Source organism: Dromaius novaehollandiae, chromosome 3, assembly GCF_036370855.1.
Source record: "Dromaius novaehollandiae isolate bDroNov1 chromosome 3, bDroNov1.hap1, whole genome shotgun sequence".
NCBI classification, from domain to species: domain Eukaryota; kingdom Metazoa; phylum Chordata; class Aves; order Casuariiformes; family Dromaiidae; genus Dromaius; species Dromaius novaehollandiae.
In genome coordinates, this window is record NC_088100.1 from 96,903,315 (window position 1) to 96,920,346 (window position 17,032).

The window sequence follows — 17,032 nt, forward strand, 5'->3', positions numbered from 1 at the left end:
CTGAAGAGGGCAAGCTACAAATAATATAATGTAAATATTAAAAAAAAAAAACAACTAGTCATTAAAAATTGGATAATTCTGCTAGGTCAGAAAAAAATAGAGTTGGTGATTCGAAGTGTTTAACACCTGACGCTTAATAAACTCATCGCAGAGGTTAGCGTTAATATTTATGCAAAGTAAAACTAGATTTGCTGTGGAGTATGCCATTGTGATTGCTTAAATGCCTTTTATTTGAATGTAAAGAATCATTCTTGTTTTATGCTCAATACCCTAGCCACGCAAACCGTTAATTGCAGTTTAAATTTCCCTGGATTTTCGGTATTTAACAAGAACTTGAGCAAAACTGAAATACAGAATTGTTTCCAATCCTCTTTTAGTTTGACTCGTAATTGTATGTTTTCTTGAGGATAAATAGCTTCTGAAAATAACTGTTCATGCTCATTTGTTGGTTTGTTGATACCTAAGCTTTCTAGAGCCAAAGATGTCACTGTTTGTGTCCTAGTGTCGTTTATTAGACAAAACGTGAGAGAAACTATATGGAAGGGGAGAGGATGAAGCAGAAAAGATACCTTAGCAGAGACCTTAAGCATAGGTGAACATGAGTTATCAAAGAAGGGACTTGTTTTGTTCTGTTTTCCTTTTAGCATCAACTACCTGAATGTCTTCGGATGTGAGACTTAACAGAGAATTCGAGTGAGGTGATCCTTTTTTTTTTTTTTTTTCCTCTTTTTTCTTTTTAACTAGAAGAGGAAAAACTGTTTTAAGGTCAAAAGCTTGTCGTCTTTAATAGTAGGATGCTGTATTTAATTTAGAAACTGAAAACTTTCTGAGCTTGCTAGAAATGGAGAATTTACTACCTATGATAGAGAAGAAGCATTGCTCTTTCCTGAAGTGCTTATATTGAAGTGGAACCACCATTTTGTTCTGGATTTTTTTTTTGTTTTTTATTATTTGCCACCTAGTCTATGTGTGTGTATGATTGTAGCAGAATCAGTTAGGGCTTACCTTTGGATAAAATACCTGACGTTACAGGAAGGAGGGTATTAATGATTTATTAAATGTTATGTTTCTTGTTTTGTTAGAAAATAAGAACAACAGTATTTTTTGTTTTGTTGTGTTTTTTTAGGATGTAGTTCCTTTTTAATTTACATTCATACTTAAACACTGTATATTATGATGTTCTAGGGGATATAAATTCTCTTCACTTCTGGTTGTTGTAGAAGTGAAAGCAATCAAAAGGAAGAGAGTTGGTACTGGCTTGAACCTTCCTGCTGCACCTGCTGTCACAGCTTTCTTAAGGTTTGCTCACTGCTATGGACATGTCTGTCTTGCAAACCCCTCATGATGTAAAGTTGTATTATAATTACTTTTTTCACAAGTCAAATATGAAGGTATTGTGTAAGAATATGCCCTTATTTTGTGACTGATCCTTTTGGTTCTGCTTTTTTTATTCTAAGCAGCTTTTTGTGATATTCGTGTTGTTGGAGTGCAGCTCCTAGTGAGTGGGGTTGTACTTGTGTGTACTCTGTTTCATAGCTCTCTTAAAGCAGGCATCCAGGGAATGAAGAGCATGCAATTAGCAATTTAATATGAAAAGTATGGGTTAAATGAGTTATTTAGCATAACATACTTGAAGAACTTCATGGCAAAAGCACAGATACAGTCCTTTCCTCCCAGCTACCTGAGTTATAGGCCTAGCTTTTTCTTTGTGCTGTTTCCCAGGTTATTCCTAACTCACCTCTTAACCCATGAAGCAAAGCCCAGTCAAGAGGGTATATTAGGGTGCTGTCTCATTCAACAGTCCCAAGAATTGTCTGTTTTGTAAATGGAAAGCGATGGGGATGCTGCAAGGAGTAGTATGTGACTTTGTAATTGTAGTGAATATGAAGAAAAGGATTCAGTTAGGGCACAGTAGATACCCAGTCCAGCATACAGTAGCTTTTCTGGATTCTTTGTTGCTGTATTACAGTTTAGACAGTCTAGTATTCGTTTTCTCTTATTTAATATATGTGCATTTCATGTTATAATTTTAAGTAGTTTTCTGTAAGAGTGGTGCCTGTTTTGTTCTTATTTTAAGTAAAGAATAAAGATTGAGTTTTTGCCAGCTGTGTTGAGTATTTTAACTGGGGGACCTCCACTGTTTCCCACACCCCATGCTTCGGCATGCTCCTGATGTTTGTGGAGGAATGTAGCTGTGCAGACAGGAGGAAGCCACCCTGCTCTGCTAGGTCGCATGATCAGTGAGTTCATGATTTTGGCATGTACGGTGGAGCATGCCTACCCCAGAGCCCCTGTTTTCTTGGTCCTGAAACCTCACCGCCCTCCGCAAATTATTCTGTACAGCATCCTTGCTATCAAGCAGAGCTGAGGTACACAGAATAATAGCAATTAAAACTGTCATGCTGAATATCTTGAGATGGTGGCATTACTGAAGAGAGCATGCGGCTGTGTAAGATTTGTTAATCTTATACTTTCTCCAGTTCTGCATTCATCATTTTGAAAAAGAAAACAAAATAAAAAATGGTTTTACTTTCTCTGAACATAATGTTTTATACTGCTTACCACACTGGTTTTACTTTTATGTGTAGATTTTAAACAAGTGGTAATACATAGTAGATACTGAATTCTTTCTTCTTATGTCTACTACCTGACAAGTCTGCTTTATGGAAAAGGTTAGAGTTACTTTTTCATATCTCCATAAAGAGGAAAGAGCTATTCAGAGGTAGAGAAGTAATACCAGATACAGTTTTTCTTGAACTGTGGCCCTTGTTCAGCTCATCATAAGGTTTTTTTTAAGCTCGCATTCTTGCCTCCTTTTGAAACATGCTGATTTTGAAGTATATTTACTAGGAAAATAATATATTTTTGAACATTATATTATTTTGAATATAATATTTTGAATAATATATATTTTTGAACTATCACCTCAGTAAGTAATTGTATATTTTGTGACACTGGCAAGATGAGAACTCAGTGTCAGGCTATGATGAAGTTTTATATTTTTACTTAATTTTATTTTCTCAGCTTAAATGTGGAATACTGTATTCCTCTTAGTCAGAATTTGGATAATTGGAATGATTTCTGTTGAACTGCTTTTTCTTCCTTCTAAGTGTTGGGGGTTGCAGAGGAGAAGATGGAGTAAGTGCCACTAGTTTTTAAGGCTCCAGTATTTTGAAAATCCTGGTATAAATGATAGTTTACATCCGAGTTTTACTTAATGTGCAAAGCACAGCACTCTAAAGGAGGAGCTTTTTTAAAATGAGATCACTTTTCTGACTTGGGATTTTGAGGCAACCCTCAATAGTGTTTGAATTACCAGTTGTGATCTGAAGCAATAATATATTTCATGTTTTCAATGCTTGCGGAGCAGGAAGAAGCAGTGCCTCAAGAAGTTAATTTCATCCCCTAAAATACCTGGTAATTGTCTTGCATGTGAATTTTTGTAAAAATTGTGTAGATATGTACATAAAATATATTTAGTACAGATATCAAGATTTTTTACATATATGTGTGTACGTGTGTTTGTATACAACACACGCAAGCACATATATATATATTTATACACACCCTTACATAAAATATTTATGTATTTATAAGCACACACACAAAGGTGTGAACAATGTTTTTATTTACTACTTTGCAGGGGATATAATTTTCAATGCGCACTATCCTGACCTGCCACCAGATTTTATCTTTGGAGAGGATGCTGAATTTTTGCCAGATCCTTCTGCCTTGCATGTGAGTACTTCACTCTTTGAGAACCTTATGCTTGAAAAGACACTTGGCTTTTCAGAATAGCTTCTGCAATAGGAATTTGCTAACAATGCAGATTGAAGAAAATTGGTATCTCACTGTCATGTGAACGTAAACACATCTTCTACCATGATTTAAAGTTGAATCTGTAAATGTGGTTTTATTTTTGTAGTATTTTAATTAAGACAAGATGACATTTACAATAAGTATTCTGAGTTTCTTTAAAAAAAGTTCTATTTAACATGTTACCATTTTAAAAGATCTGCTTCTTTCAGCAAGAAGTATTAAACATCAATTGTGTCTTTAAAAAGCATTTAGTTGCAGAAAAAGTAACATTTTGTGTAGTGGTGTCGGTTTTGTTTTTCCATGAGGAAGGGTAAACCTGGTTGTGTGTTTGTTGTTGGCACCACTCTGTCAAGAAAAGCTACCTACTCGTATGGAGTAGCGCTGCCATAAAGACAAAGAAATGCACTTTGAAAAGGTGAGCGTGTCAAAAAGTAACTTAATTAGAAAAAAATTCTTGCACATTTTTATTAATGTGGAAGAAAAATCACCACAACCTGAAACCAGACATAGTATTGTCTGCTCAAGATGAGCCTCAATAGGTAAAGTTTTGTTTGAACAAGCTGACACCAGTTACATACTTAAAATACTTCTTTTCTCTGAGAAGTTACTAGTAGCAACTAAAGCCATATCGAGATGTTTCTGATACCCAGAGCTTTTTCCTTCTTTGCTCTCCCCTGTCTTTGGGCTCTTTTCTGCTGCTTTTGCAGACCTGCAGCCGTGTTTTCTGGGTCAACAGTATCAGGTGTCAACAGGGTTTGGGCATATTTATTCTCATTAGTATCCAGTGCCAGTATCTGGTGGTTATGGTTATAGAGTTTAGTAGTTGTTTCAGACAAGTATGCCTTTGCAATAGAGCTCTACTATAGTTCCTGCTCCATGACTGACAGAGCAGGTCATCGTTTCATTTCCATCTTTTTTCTCAAAAATTTCAGTTTTTATTGGAAAGTCAATCCGAAAAGCAATTGACACATTGAAGTATTGGCATGTGTTACTTTGTGCAGCGGGTGGGAAAGGTAACTGCATTTTAGACTGTCTGCAAGGGTGTATGGGAGTCCCTGGCAAAAATATACAGCTGGGACATGTCTTTTAATTGGGCTTCTCTTGGTGTAGAGCGTGTGAGCATGTGCCTAGTGCAGCTGAGCAGTTGCATCGGGCATGTGAGTTCCCAAAGTAAGTCGGAGACTGTCTGTCATTCTGTACTGTTTTCTCTGAGGTACGAGTGTCGTGGTGGAGGAACATGAAGCAGTGGCCGTGGAGTGAATTTAGTGCTTGACACATGAAGTGACAGATGCACTGTTTCTGTGTTTAGATTTATTCTCTTGAATAGAGTTATCTTGAGAAATTGCATAGTCTTAATTATTTTTAATAATTTTTTTTTAGCAAACCTAACAATTTTTATAAGGTGAATATCTTATTTTCTTGCTTCCTCTGATCACTTTTCTGTTAAGCTTGCAAATTTGTTTGGAAAGCTTCATACCTCTGCTTTTTTCGTCTTTCTACCTGAGGCACATTACTGAACAGTGGATATGCTTTGCCTTTTGTCATGGCGCTGCCAAATGGCTATCTTGTTAGACTTAATTATAGAAGTTTTACTTCATCCGACAAGTCTAAAATTGTTGTCACAATCCTTAATTTACATGTTCTCCTGTTTTCCTCTTTTTCTGTTTTATTATTTCACAATGTTACAACTTCCTGAGAAGTATTCATAGTAGCACCTGTTTTCGCAGTTCTCAAGAGAAGAGGAACACCTTTTCAATGCTCTGAAAAGCTGAAATGAGTAACAAATAGCAGATGAGATAGCAATTACTCAGCAAGAAGTTTGGAGATCTTGCAGAAATGCCATTCACATGAAGAAGATTGCTAAGTGTGATGCAGTGCTGCATTTCTCATGTGAAGAGAGGGCCTGTTATTAGTGATCTATTGGGAAACCTGTAAGGATTAAAAACATCCTTAGCTTTTTTTTGTTCTTACGTTGTTCATAAACAACGTTTTCTTCTGTCATTGCTTAAGCACAGCACAAGCCTCCTGTCCTCTTCACTAGAAGGCAACTTGAAGAGTCATTTGCCCCTTGATGCATAAGAAGATACTAACCAGCCTATTCTAAAGTTAATTTAAAACAATCCAAAAAAGATTTTTTCAACCGAACAGCTCTCCTTTGGTAATCATGCCATGGAACAACACTCACTATGTAAATGTAACCTTTTTGACAAGGTCCTTGGTCTTTCTCCTGCAGTCCCCCCTGCTGTTATCAGAGCCTGTTATCTCCTCTTTGCAGCTATGGTGTTGTATTTTCACTTCTGCACTTGCCTTTTCATGTTCAACATGGCTTGCAAACTTATTTTCTCTAGAATGTTACATTAATAATAATTTTCTTACTATGTTATATATTTGAATAACTCCTTTTCTCCACAGATCTCATAGCTGTTTAATGAAGATAATTTTAATTGAATTCTAAGATATTAGTAGAATTTTTAATGTGTTAACATTTTTCTTCTAACTGTAAGTAAAAATTGATTAGCACATTGAACATAATTTAATACTCTTAATCTTGAGCAATCTTCACATACTTCTGATGTATTAGTTGCTGGCAATCAAAACTGAATATACAATTCATAAAAGCATGTAGATTATATTAAAGTAGGAGTACAACCAAAGAGTCTCCAAGCAAATAGTAAATGCAGCTGAATCTGTGGGAATTCTGACATTAAGCCTTGCTTCACTGCTCTCAGCTGCCTGAATGTCTTGTTTTTCAAGCAGAAGTCATCACATTTTGTCATGTGACTAGAGTCAGGCATTATGTTTAGCTTAAAAATGAGAACCAGGTACTCTAGCTTGTGTGGCTTTGATATAGGCTGTCAGTAGACTTCCCAAAAGAAATTTGAAAGGCTGCAATGCAAATAACTGCAGTTGTTCATTCAGTTTCCATAACTGTAGGCTGACCTTCAAGTTAAGTTTTATCTAAATGCTGTAACAGGTGTTTAGTTAAGCAGCTAGACAGCTAAAACAAGATTCCAGAAATAATGCACTTTAAAAAGTAGGTGTTGTCAGGTGAAGACTTTGTATTACGATTTTTTTTCAAAGAATGCCTAAATAGTTGGGCCTGTTTTTTAGCAAAGGAGAGATGTATTGAGCACTCCTGTCCTAATATAATAGCAGCTAATCAACTGTTTTGTTAAATTGGTATTAGAATTACAAAATCGAGTCAAAATGCTTGTTGTAGCTCAACTTTGCTTCTGTATCTTGCACAAATGCTAAAGTCAGTTTGAAACTCGAGACTCAGTTCAGCACTGCAAAATACATGTTTCATTGCAGGCACTGTAGAAGTAGCTACTCTATTGGTCATACTGTGTTATGAATGTGTATATCTTGATTTTTTTAGAATGATGTTAAGATTAGTATTATATCTCAGAGGTGCAACGCTTTCTTTTATTTTGGTTTGTCACACTGTTGTAATTATACTAAAGGGGCAAAATTCTTGGATGGATGCATGCTTTTATTCATGCTCAAAGCATTACTAGAAATAAACATATGTATTTTTTTATTTTCATTAAAAATATATCCAGCTATAATATGCATTTGATACTTGTGTGTATAGTATGCATAAATCAAATCAGCTTCTTAGAATGTAAATAGAAAAGTTCCACTCCTCTGTAGTGTTTATTCATTTTGTATGACAAGTATTAGAAATGTATTTTAAAAACAACCTATGATTCATTCTGTTCTGATTAAAAATTCAGTTGGCACAAAACAAGATTAGTGATTGTGTACGGATGAGATTAATTTGGAGCTCATTACAATGACGCCAGTTTGAGTAACAAGAATTGTTTGTTATGTTAGCCTAGCTGATTGTTAATGTGAGCCAGTTAATGACTGAAGTGCTTATGCAAAATGTTAACCCCATTTTTCCGATGTTTTTTGAAGTATATTCTGTTTGGCAAAGAAGAGACAATAGCAGTACAGGCAAGCTACCTGTCAGTTTAAGGATTTATTTTATTTATTTATTTATAAGTATCCTACTTCAGGGCTCTAGTCAGTGGCCCCAGAATGATTCTGCCCATCACTGCTGTAGAAGAGGCTTCATTAGCCCTAGTGGGAATGGAGGCAAGAGGACGTTAGCATTTCCTGAAGCCCAGTGAGTGCTGAATCTGTCCTTGTGGGTTAGTGTAGATGGGAGTACTTACTGCCGCGTGGGCAGGCGAGGAGGGGATTGTCATCACAGGACTTCCGAGAATGCTCCACTGCCTTTCTCCATCCTATGCAGAGCCCTGGAGAGATTGTTTCTTCTTGCTCCTCTGCTGTTACTCCTGCTAATGCTGAGTACAGATTTCAGTCTCCGGGCAGCTGATTCAGCTAATTGTTCTACTCAAGTATATTAGCTGTCATGCTACATAAGAACATCCTCTGTAGTACACTGTTTATTTTCAGTTCTTGTGTCTTTGTAGATGTTAGACTCCAGGATATTTATCAGATGGCTACATGATGACTGTCATGAAGGCTGTATTGTTTTTTGTGGCTGTGTTCAAAACCTTAATTATTATTACTGTTGTCTTGATGAGTTAGCTTTTAATGGGTAGTGAAGTGATTCCTCTAAATATCTTGCTCCTCTGTAACTGTTCTTCATCCACCATCAGGTACATGACACAGATGCTTAATAGCATCAATTGTTCCTATGCTCACATTGTTTAAAAAAAAAAAAAACACTTGTATTAAGTAATACTATTTATACTATTTTGTTCTAAAAAGTCTGGCTGTTGCATTATTGGCAAAAATGCAGATGCTTGTTACATGTTCTAGTATGAAAGCCCCTAAGTAAGGGCAGTGAGCATGATGGTTTTCAAAACATTACTTTAAACAAGTGAGGGGAGTTTCTGTGCTTTGTCCGGGAAATGTGTAGGTGAGCTTAAAGTATTTTAGCATTACTGCTTCTTGTGCTTGCTGTATTTGGGATGTCAGCAGATGATTCTATTTTTGGACCACTCACCTGCCACTCTTGTACTAAAAGCTTTCAGTTACCTTTTTTTTTAATTGAACATAGGGAGTTTTCAAGTGAAACCGAATGCAGGATTGGATCCTTTATTTTATTACAAGCTTCCTTCTTATTTTTAAATTCTTCATATTCATATTTTTTGTGTTCCCTTCTCAGTCGTGTCTTGACTTATATGATATGTTTGATTATTTATAATTCAGTGCTATTCGCTGTAGAATTTTCTAAAATGAATGTGAATTCTGGACCTTTTTATTCCCATCCTTCTGTATGAATCCTGCCTATCCATCCGTACATATGGGATGCGTGCGTGTAGGATAACCTATATATAGGGCTAGATTCTTTACATGCATTTAGTCTCTGAGGTCAGGTTGTAATTTGTCTGGCGTGGATATGCTGCAGTGGCACTGCTGGCAGTCCTCCTCCCTATAAAGCTGTGTTTTACACCATCAAAAGAGTAATTTTGTTCAGGAACTCTGCCAGCACACGAACCTTTTTGCTGTTATTGTTACTGTTGTTGCCATTATGATGTACATCTTTGTTCGTGTTTTTAAAGGGCAGAATGATGCCGGTATGTCATTCCTACACAGACCCAACCTGAAAGAATCTTACTTTGCACCCCTTTTTTGTCTGTTTTGAGTGTCTGACCTCCACGTGTTTCCCCCAGTGAATCCTCTTTTGTTTCTTTGACCCAACTAGAAAGAGGTATCATAGACAACCCGCAGGTTTTCTGACTTTTATTTGCCATACCGGCTTTCAAATGAGAAACCCCCAAAGCAGGAATTGCGGCTGGGAGGGCAGAGAGGCTGCTTGCGTAGCCTGCCGAGTTTGCCCGCAGGCTGTGCGAGGCGTCCGTGCGCTGGTTCTGCTGAGAGGGCGTACGGTGGTGAGGGCAGCCATTGTCCTCAGGGTCTGCGTTACAGCGTGGTTAGGGATGGAGGCTCTACAAACAGTTTGGAAGGAAGAATGCAAGAGAGATGACAGAAAACATGTTTTGCCTCTTGCCATCTTCTCTTCCTTCAAGGCGTTTTTGCTTCTGTAGATTATTCCTTTTTCTCCTTCATTTATCCTTCTGAATTTCTCTTCTGATCTTCCCCTTTTATTTCTCCTCTCTTTGCCCAGAACTGTTAATATTTGCAGAGCTGAGAGGAGTTAGCTACCTTGTATGTGTGTCTGTCGTTTTCTACTCATACAAAAATCTTTGTATATATTTACCTCACTTTCTTTTCCCGAGTTTCATTGTCACTTCCTAGGATAACTTACAAAAATTGGCTCTCTATTCCAAAGTGTAGGAAGAAGAGAAATCTGCTGAGTTCTGAAGTTCTGCTTCAGTTAATCATAGAGTTTTAGGTTGATCTCTCCCTCCTGCCCACACCCTCTGAAGAGTAAGGGAATGTTCCCTGGGACTCGGAGGCCCAAATGAATCATTCCTCAAAGAAGATTCACTGCGAATAACTATACTTCGGCTTCTGCTGCTGAGAGACGTGAGGCTGCTACAGGGAAGAAGTGTGTAGCATGGATGTGTAGCGTTTCCTGAATGTGTCCTCCTGTTTACAGACTTGTTAACTTTGCTTAACTTTGCAAGTACCCTTGAGATGTATTCTCTATGTAGTAAGTGGTACTGACTCTGAGCTAGTGCTCCCTCATATATTTTTTGTTACGTCTTTTTAAATTCAAGCAGTTGGCCAGAACTATGGAGTCTTACCTGTTGTTGTTGTTGTTATGAAGAAAATTAATGATTAAGAAAGTTTTTTCTATGATGCAGTTTTATTTATTTACAAATCCTAGGTGTACTCCCCTGAACAGAAATAAATGGTTTCTTTGATTATATCTCCTAACCCTTTTTCCATCCACTTAATCCAGAGGTTTTCACTTTTCTTATGAAGGTTTGGCCAGTGTTTTTTTCATGTTGAGTGTTTACTTTTTAACTTCAGTTTCTTTGCTTCTTGTGTCTGTGCCCAAATATAAAGATTAATCAAAAATTTGCAGATATCCAGTGCTGTAATTGGTTTTATTAGCTTTTAGCCCCCTTAAAATGATGGTTGTCAGTCTTGCTAACCTATAAATTGATAAATGTTCATAGTTTGGTACTATTGTCCTTGTTTAATTTGGAGGGAAGAAAATATCTGGTAAGCCAGCTAGCCTTGCCTTTCTTCCTTAAAGCTTGTTATTGTAGAATGCAAAATTAATTCTGTTTGTTCTCACTAAAGGACTTAGTAAGGAAATGTTTTTTTTGTTTGTTTGTTTGTTTGTTTTTTGGCAAAGGCTTTTTTATGTTTGATAATGCAATTTCTCTGTAGAATGTGGAAAATCTAGAGCATTAGCTATTATGAAAAATCTAGTTTTTCCATTCTAGGAAATACTAGATTTAGGAAAGCTTTAAGAATGTGCATGGATGCATTTGACTGAAGGATATCAAAGTGAGAGAAAATGTTTTGCTGCCATGCTAGCTAATATACATGTGATAAGAAATTTCATCCTTCTGTGCTGGTAAAATGGGGAAATTGATTTCCTGGCTTTTAATTCATACTATTGCAATTAAAAAATGATTTTTTTCATCCATTACAGGAGTATGACCATCTTTTCCATCATCATAGAGTTAAATGGGCCAGAATTTTGGACCAGAATAACAAAAAGCTTAAATCTTAATTTAAGGGCTGAAAAAAACATGTAATCTCGTGTTTCTTTCAAGCTATGTCTGTTTGACTTAAACTTGAGCCCAGAGCATTGGCTTTTTGAGCTTCTGGATCTTCTCTTGAATCCGGTTGAATTTTAGTTTCATTTCTTATCTGGGGTGTAGCTGCTACTGGGCTTGAGAGTGTCTGTTGTCTCTCTACTAAGACCAAGTGCCTGTCTGAATGAGTACTTTCTTTTACTCCGCTGATGTCAAATCACATAGATTAGCCTGAATCCCTGATAGAGTGGAGAAGCACTTATATAGGTAGGTGTTAGTTTTAGCTGAGAGATGAAGTACGAGCACTAACAAAATCATCTGTCAATCTGTCATCTCTTAGCGATCAGAGTTCTTGCATGACAGGAGGGATCTCAGGCTCATCTCTGCAGCATCACTCTTCTCTGACCCTACAGTGCTTGGAGACCTAAAAGACTAAAGGTAGGGCAGACTGGCATCTGGTTTGGGGTTTGAGGAATAGCTGAGCATATAGTCAGTGAGTTGGGGCACAAACAAAAGCTCAGGCTATGCCTAAACCTCTAATCGGTATAAAGTCAAAGACCTGCAAGATAGCCATTGCCGATTTACTCTCTTCATACATCACTCAGTAACAGCCTTTTGCATAGCTAAAATTTGAATACATTTCAAACTTGTTTTATTTCTTAACTCTTTTTAATTTTGTGCTTTATTTTATTTACTGGTCCCATTAGACACTCTCCATTTTCAGCTTTCTGGTATTCTTTCCAATTCTCCAGAACTTTTGCCTGACTTTATGTGCAAACTCCTTAACTTTAGTAGTGCTAGGCAATCAGTGACATTTAACAATTGTGGGATTTATCCCAGAATATTTCAAGGTTTATTTGTCCTCTGGAATCACATTTTGATGTCTGATGATCTTTCAGTCCAGTTATTCTGTAGGCCATGAGAATATCCGATCAAAGTGTCTCAGTTGTGTGGGATTCAAGCTTGTGCCTGGGAGGATGAGCAGTCTCAATTATATCAGTATTCCGTAAGGAAATCTGAGATGGACATTTCTGAGTTTGGCAGCGGAATGAGCTACCTAACTTGATGCAAGCTTTCTGGTAATTTCCATTTGCTCCGTTTCGTTGTAATGCAAAGATTTGTTTCTGATGCACCAGTGCCAACCTTACCACCTTTTCTTCTGGGTCTGGTATTGCTTTCTCTATTTATGTGTTACTGGCTGATACTCCCTTTCGTGGAGCCCATGGTAAGTCAGGATTGCGCTGAGCATTAAACCTCTTATGTTTATGCTGCCCTCTGATAGCCTGGGCTGTTTGTGCCTAGTGAAAAATTGAGAATCAGAACAGTCAAATATAGGGAATCAAAAACAAAGAATTCACAGGCCTTAATGATTTTAATGGGCTTAAAGTGGCACCTACATTTATGTCCGTAGCAGAGGGAGAATTTTCTCTTCCTGTGTTTTGCTGGTGTTGTGTTTTCAAAAAGATAATGTTGCCTTGGAGTGCAGTTCAGTGAACTATCTCCTTCATTCCTCTTAGCTGTCTTTGAAAAGAGAAAACTGGAGGGAGACTGCTGATTGTGAAGTGATACAGTGTCACTCTATAGTAATACATCTTGCCTTAAGGATAAGTGAAGTCTACCGACATGAACAAGAGAAAAATGTAAGTTCATGAACTGTGTGGCTATGCTAGGCAGCAAATATGAGGGAAAAGGGTCTTCCATATTCTTTAACGGATGATTGAAATCACTGGATCTGTAAGTATTCTCATAAGCGATGAATCGATTGGGTCTGTGACTTGCTGCCTCTTGACATCGGTTGTTCATGCCACTGGATATCTTCACAAGGGCAGCTTGCAGTCCCTGAAGACAATACAGAAGCTGCTCCTTTGCCTTGTCTTTCCTATCAGTTTTCAAACTTCCACCCATTGTCATTTAAGAAGCTAAGCCTGACAAATATTCCACTATCTGTTCTAAAGACATCTAAATCTAGTACTATGCCCTCTCTTTTTAGGGCATATTATTATTGTTCCTCTTCTATCTGAGAATTTAAAGGGTTTTTAGAGATTGTGAGGAAGGTAATTATAGAAAATGCTTGGAGAAAACAGTATTTTCTCAGTATATTACACTGCAATTAAGAGTATGCTTTTGCTTTTGTCAGCAATGATTTTTTGGAGACAGTAAGGTTAAATTGGTAATGCCATCATCTATTTCACTGTCTCTTCCCGGCATATTGATAGGCATTGCCTTTTCCTCCAAGGAGCACAACTTCTTTTTTTCTCTTATCACTAATAGTTGCCTGAGGAAGCGAAGCGATTGAGCAAGTGAAAGATTCTTCAGGTCGAAGCCCTGAAAGATAATATCACATTGGTAGGAAGGTGTGTGCTCTGGCATAATGTCAGATTGCCAGTTACCAGACACTTATGGCTAAATATGTTTGTGTATTTATATATAGTATACCTGCTTTGGCAGGAAATAAAGACCTTGCTAGTGGTAAGGGTAGTAGAATAAATTCTGGTTCATCTTAGTGATTTTGAAGTAGTTGTTACTTTAAACCAAAAATAGAAAGCTGGCCATCCCCAGCTGGCCATATGAAGGCAGAATGTCTTTAGTTGGAAGCTTAGGAACAGAATAGTCATGTTGGTATTGAGACTACCTTAATAGGAACCAGCAAACTGATAAAATCAGTGTCGTTAAAACTCTTTTTGCTTTGGTTAATCAAAATATAATCATACTTTACTCAATTCTTTAATAAAATTTGAAAAAAAAATTTATTAGAGAAACTAGCAAAAATTAAAGGGTTCTGGCCCTTACGTGTAAAGATACTGGCAGAATATACTCCACATTTTCACACAAATTCTAGAATAGTAAGAAATGGCTTGGCTTGAAGGCAGCAGCTTTCTAGAAGCACATTCACAAGGTTTAAAAAAAAAAGATCAAATCTAGTACAACCTTTCTGAATTGAGAATACATTTAAATTCATTGCATTGTGCCCTTTGAATTCAAGTTGTTGAGCCATGATAATTCATTTTTCTGTAGCAAGTCAGTCATCGCTTATGAATATGCAAGCAGAACAGACTTTTAAATTAGCTGATTACAGAAGGTCAGTTAGAAATAAGTGTTCTGTCTGATAATGCTGTTTCAGATTTGATTAAATTCTAGACTGTGAATTCTGTTATGATTTATAATTATACTTTTTTTTAATGAAGTGATTGGCTAAAGTTTGGGACCCTGCAGGTTCTTTTCTTTACAAAATACTGGTGAAGCAAAGAAATATCTTTGCACACATGGTAATTTTCAAATAAAATATTAATTTTTCCAAATGGAAGAGAGCCCAATCTATATTTTATTTATTCTTTACTAGTCTAACTTTCAGCCTGTATTAGTTTCAAAACCTTTCCTTATTTTGCTGATTCTTTAAATGGCTGTGTGTCTGTGTTTCCCTGCTATCTTCCATTTCAGTTTCTCAATATCATGTCTTTTTTTTTTTTCTTTTGGAACTGTAGAGATCTACAGCTCCAGAGCACCCTTAATGTACAAAGATCAGCAGTCCCTTACTGCTCCCACAGCAGGATATAGGAGTAATTTGTAGTAACTTTTGAAAGAAGGGTTCTCTCCTTTTTCAGATGATGCTTGAAAGGAGGTGGTGCGTTCATTCTAGCTGAATGCTGAAGAGTGTTCTGTGTGTATTAAAAAAAAAAAAAAAAAGTACTGTTTTTATTTTAGAACTACCTTAGGTATGTAATCATTAATCAAGAATCACCTTGTGTGGCCAGCAGAACAAATAATGGGAAATTGTACTGAATGTAATGTACTTTTTCTTAAAGCAGAGTTAGATTTCAATATAATAGATGAATATTGTTCACCTCCTGTGTACTTTCTTGCCATTTCAAGACCTTCAGATATACGAGATTTCAGCTAAGTATTTATAGGCTAATTTAATTTGTGTTCAATTTCTACAGCCTCTCACTAAAACAATCAAATCTGAGTATCCCTAATTTTGCTTTATACAAACTTTATTATCTATTATACATAATAGCTCGTATAGCACACAAAGTCTGTAAGTTGTTTGGTTTTATGTGCCATGACAAAAGTGCTCCTGAGTTGAACCGTTTGCATGAAACGTTAAGTCTTTGCTGGCTGCTTACGCCCCAAAATGATGATTTCGAGTAGATTACTCCAGAAAGTTGCTCCAGTGGTGCTTTGGGGGAGAGGGATGAGAAGAACCTGTGAAAATAAGATGACAAGTAGATGGCATGTGGGTTTTCAGTGATTGATTTGAAACTGCAGCCTGTAGGATGTTTAAGTGCTGGCTGCTAAGAAACTGAAGCCTTTAAAGTTGTTGTAACGCTCCAGCCCTGCGAATACTGTGAAAAATATCTGTTGATAGAAAGATGTGAGCATATGGCAGATAATTACCCTGTGCCTTTTCCTGTGAATGATTTCCCCATGGTGGCCCAAGAAGACTATAGCAAAGCAGGAGTTGAATCCAGATACCCCAATTTCTAGACTAATGTTGTAAGCACTGGACTCTTTCCTCCTCTGAATGTATTTATATAGAATGTAAATGCTGATATCGCAGTGTGATGATCTTTCTCATTTCAGGTAAAGAAAAATTTACGCTGATACTGATTTTAAGTTATCATAGGATATGAACTGTGTACATGTGGTGTGCAGAGATGTAAACAAAATGCAGATCTGTACTTGCCTTATTCTTTATGAGAATTCTGGATGAAAGATGCTGTAGAAATGGATTACCACTGTTATGGACTTGAGAGGTTCTGTTTACTGACGTTTTCTTGTGAAAGTGATTGCAGTTAATTTCTTGCTTAGAAATATAAAAGTATGCTAACTTAAAATAAGATCTTGCTGTTGTTTCCTGTAGTATAGCCAGGAAAAACAGTTACAATCTGTCTTCTTTAAAATCACATTCCTGGAAGATATTCTGGCAACCTGGATATTTAAACACATTTCAAAGAAAAACAACTTCAGATCAATTAGAAATTGTGATCTTGTTTTCCTTCTGATAGTGTAGAATTATAGTTTGCTGCAGACATTGCCTGAAGTTATGAAATAAGCAATATGCTATTATGGAGACAATGAATTAGCTGCTTATGGAACACAAGGTTCTTTATGTTCTGAAAACGGGGGGAGTAGGTAATCGCTGACATTGAGTAGTTTGCATAGGGTCATGGTTAGTTTTTTGGAAGTATAAGGGAAAGACTGCAAAGCACAACTTGTTCCAGAACAAAACTTAAACATGGTTTCTTTGCCAAAAGTTGAATATTATGGTTACTCTGTAAAGCTAGAAGTGCTGAGAAGCTACTGTGGGGTTTTTATCACTTGCCTCACCTTTAAAAAGGTCCCATTAAGTTTGATATTGTCTGGCTGCAAATTTTCTCCCTTTTTGAAATCTAGTTGGTATCATTGCTATTCATTTAAATGAATCACTGTAAAATGGCTTAAATTGCACTCTCTATGGGTGGCCTTATATTATTTTTACCCTGCCTCTTTATACACACTTCAAGTAATTTTCTCAACATTGTGGACTCGTCTGATGGTCCAGAAACATTTCCCTA

The 17,032-nt window shown here is 36.7% G+C and overlaps 1 protein-coding gene across 7 annotated transcripts in view; it reads left to right on the plus strand.

Annotated features, from left to right (window-relative positions):
• BABAM2 (BRISC and BRCA1 A complex member 2) overlaps positions 1-17,032 on the plus strand; it is a 182,231-nt gene that overhangs the window by 29,261 nt on the left and 135,938 nt on the right. For 6 of the 7 annotated variants that reach the window (XM_064509548.1, XM_064509545.1, XM_064509550.1 and 3 more), the window contains exons 4-5: positions 3,644-3,738; positions 12,995-13,117. In XM_064509548.1, the coding sequence (XP_064365618.1) occupies positions 3,644-3,738; positions 12,995-13,117 (218 nt within the window). The remainder of the gene's footprint in view (positions 1-3,643; positions 3,739-12,994; positions 13,118-17,032) is intronic. The other variant, XM_064509546.1, reaches the window with a different exon arrangement.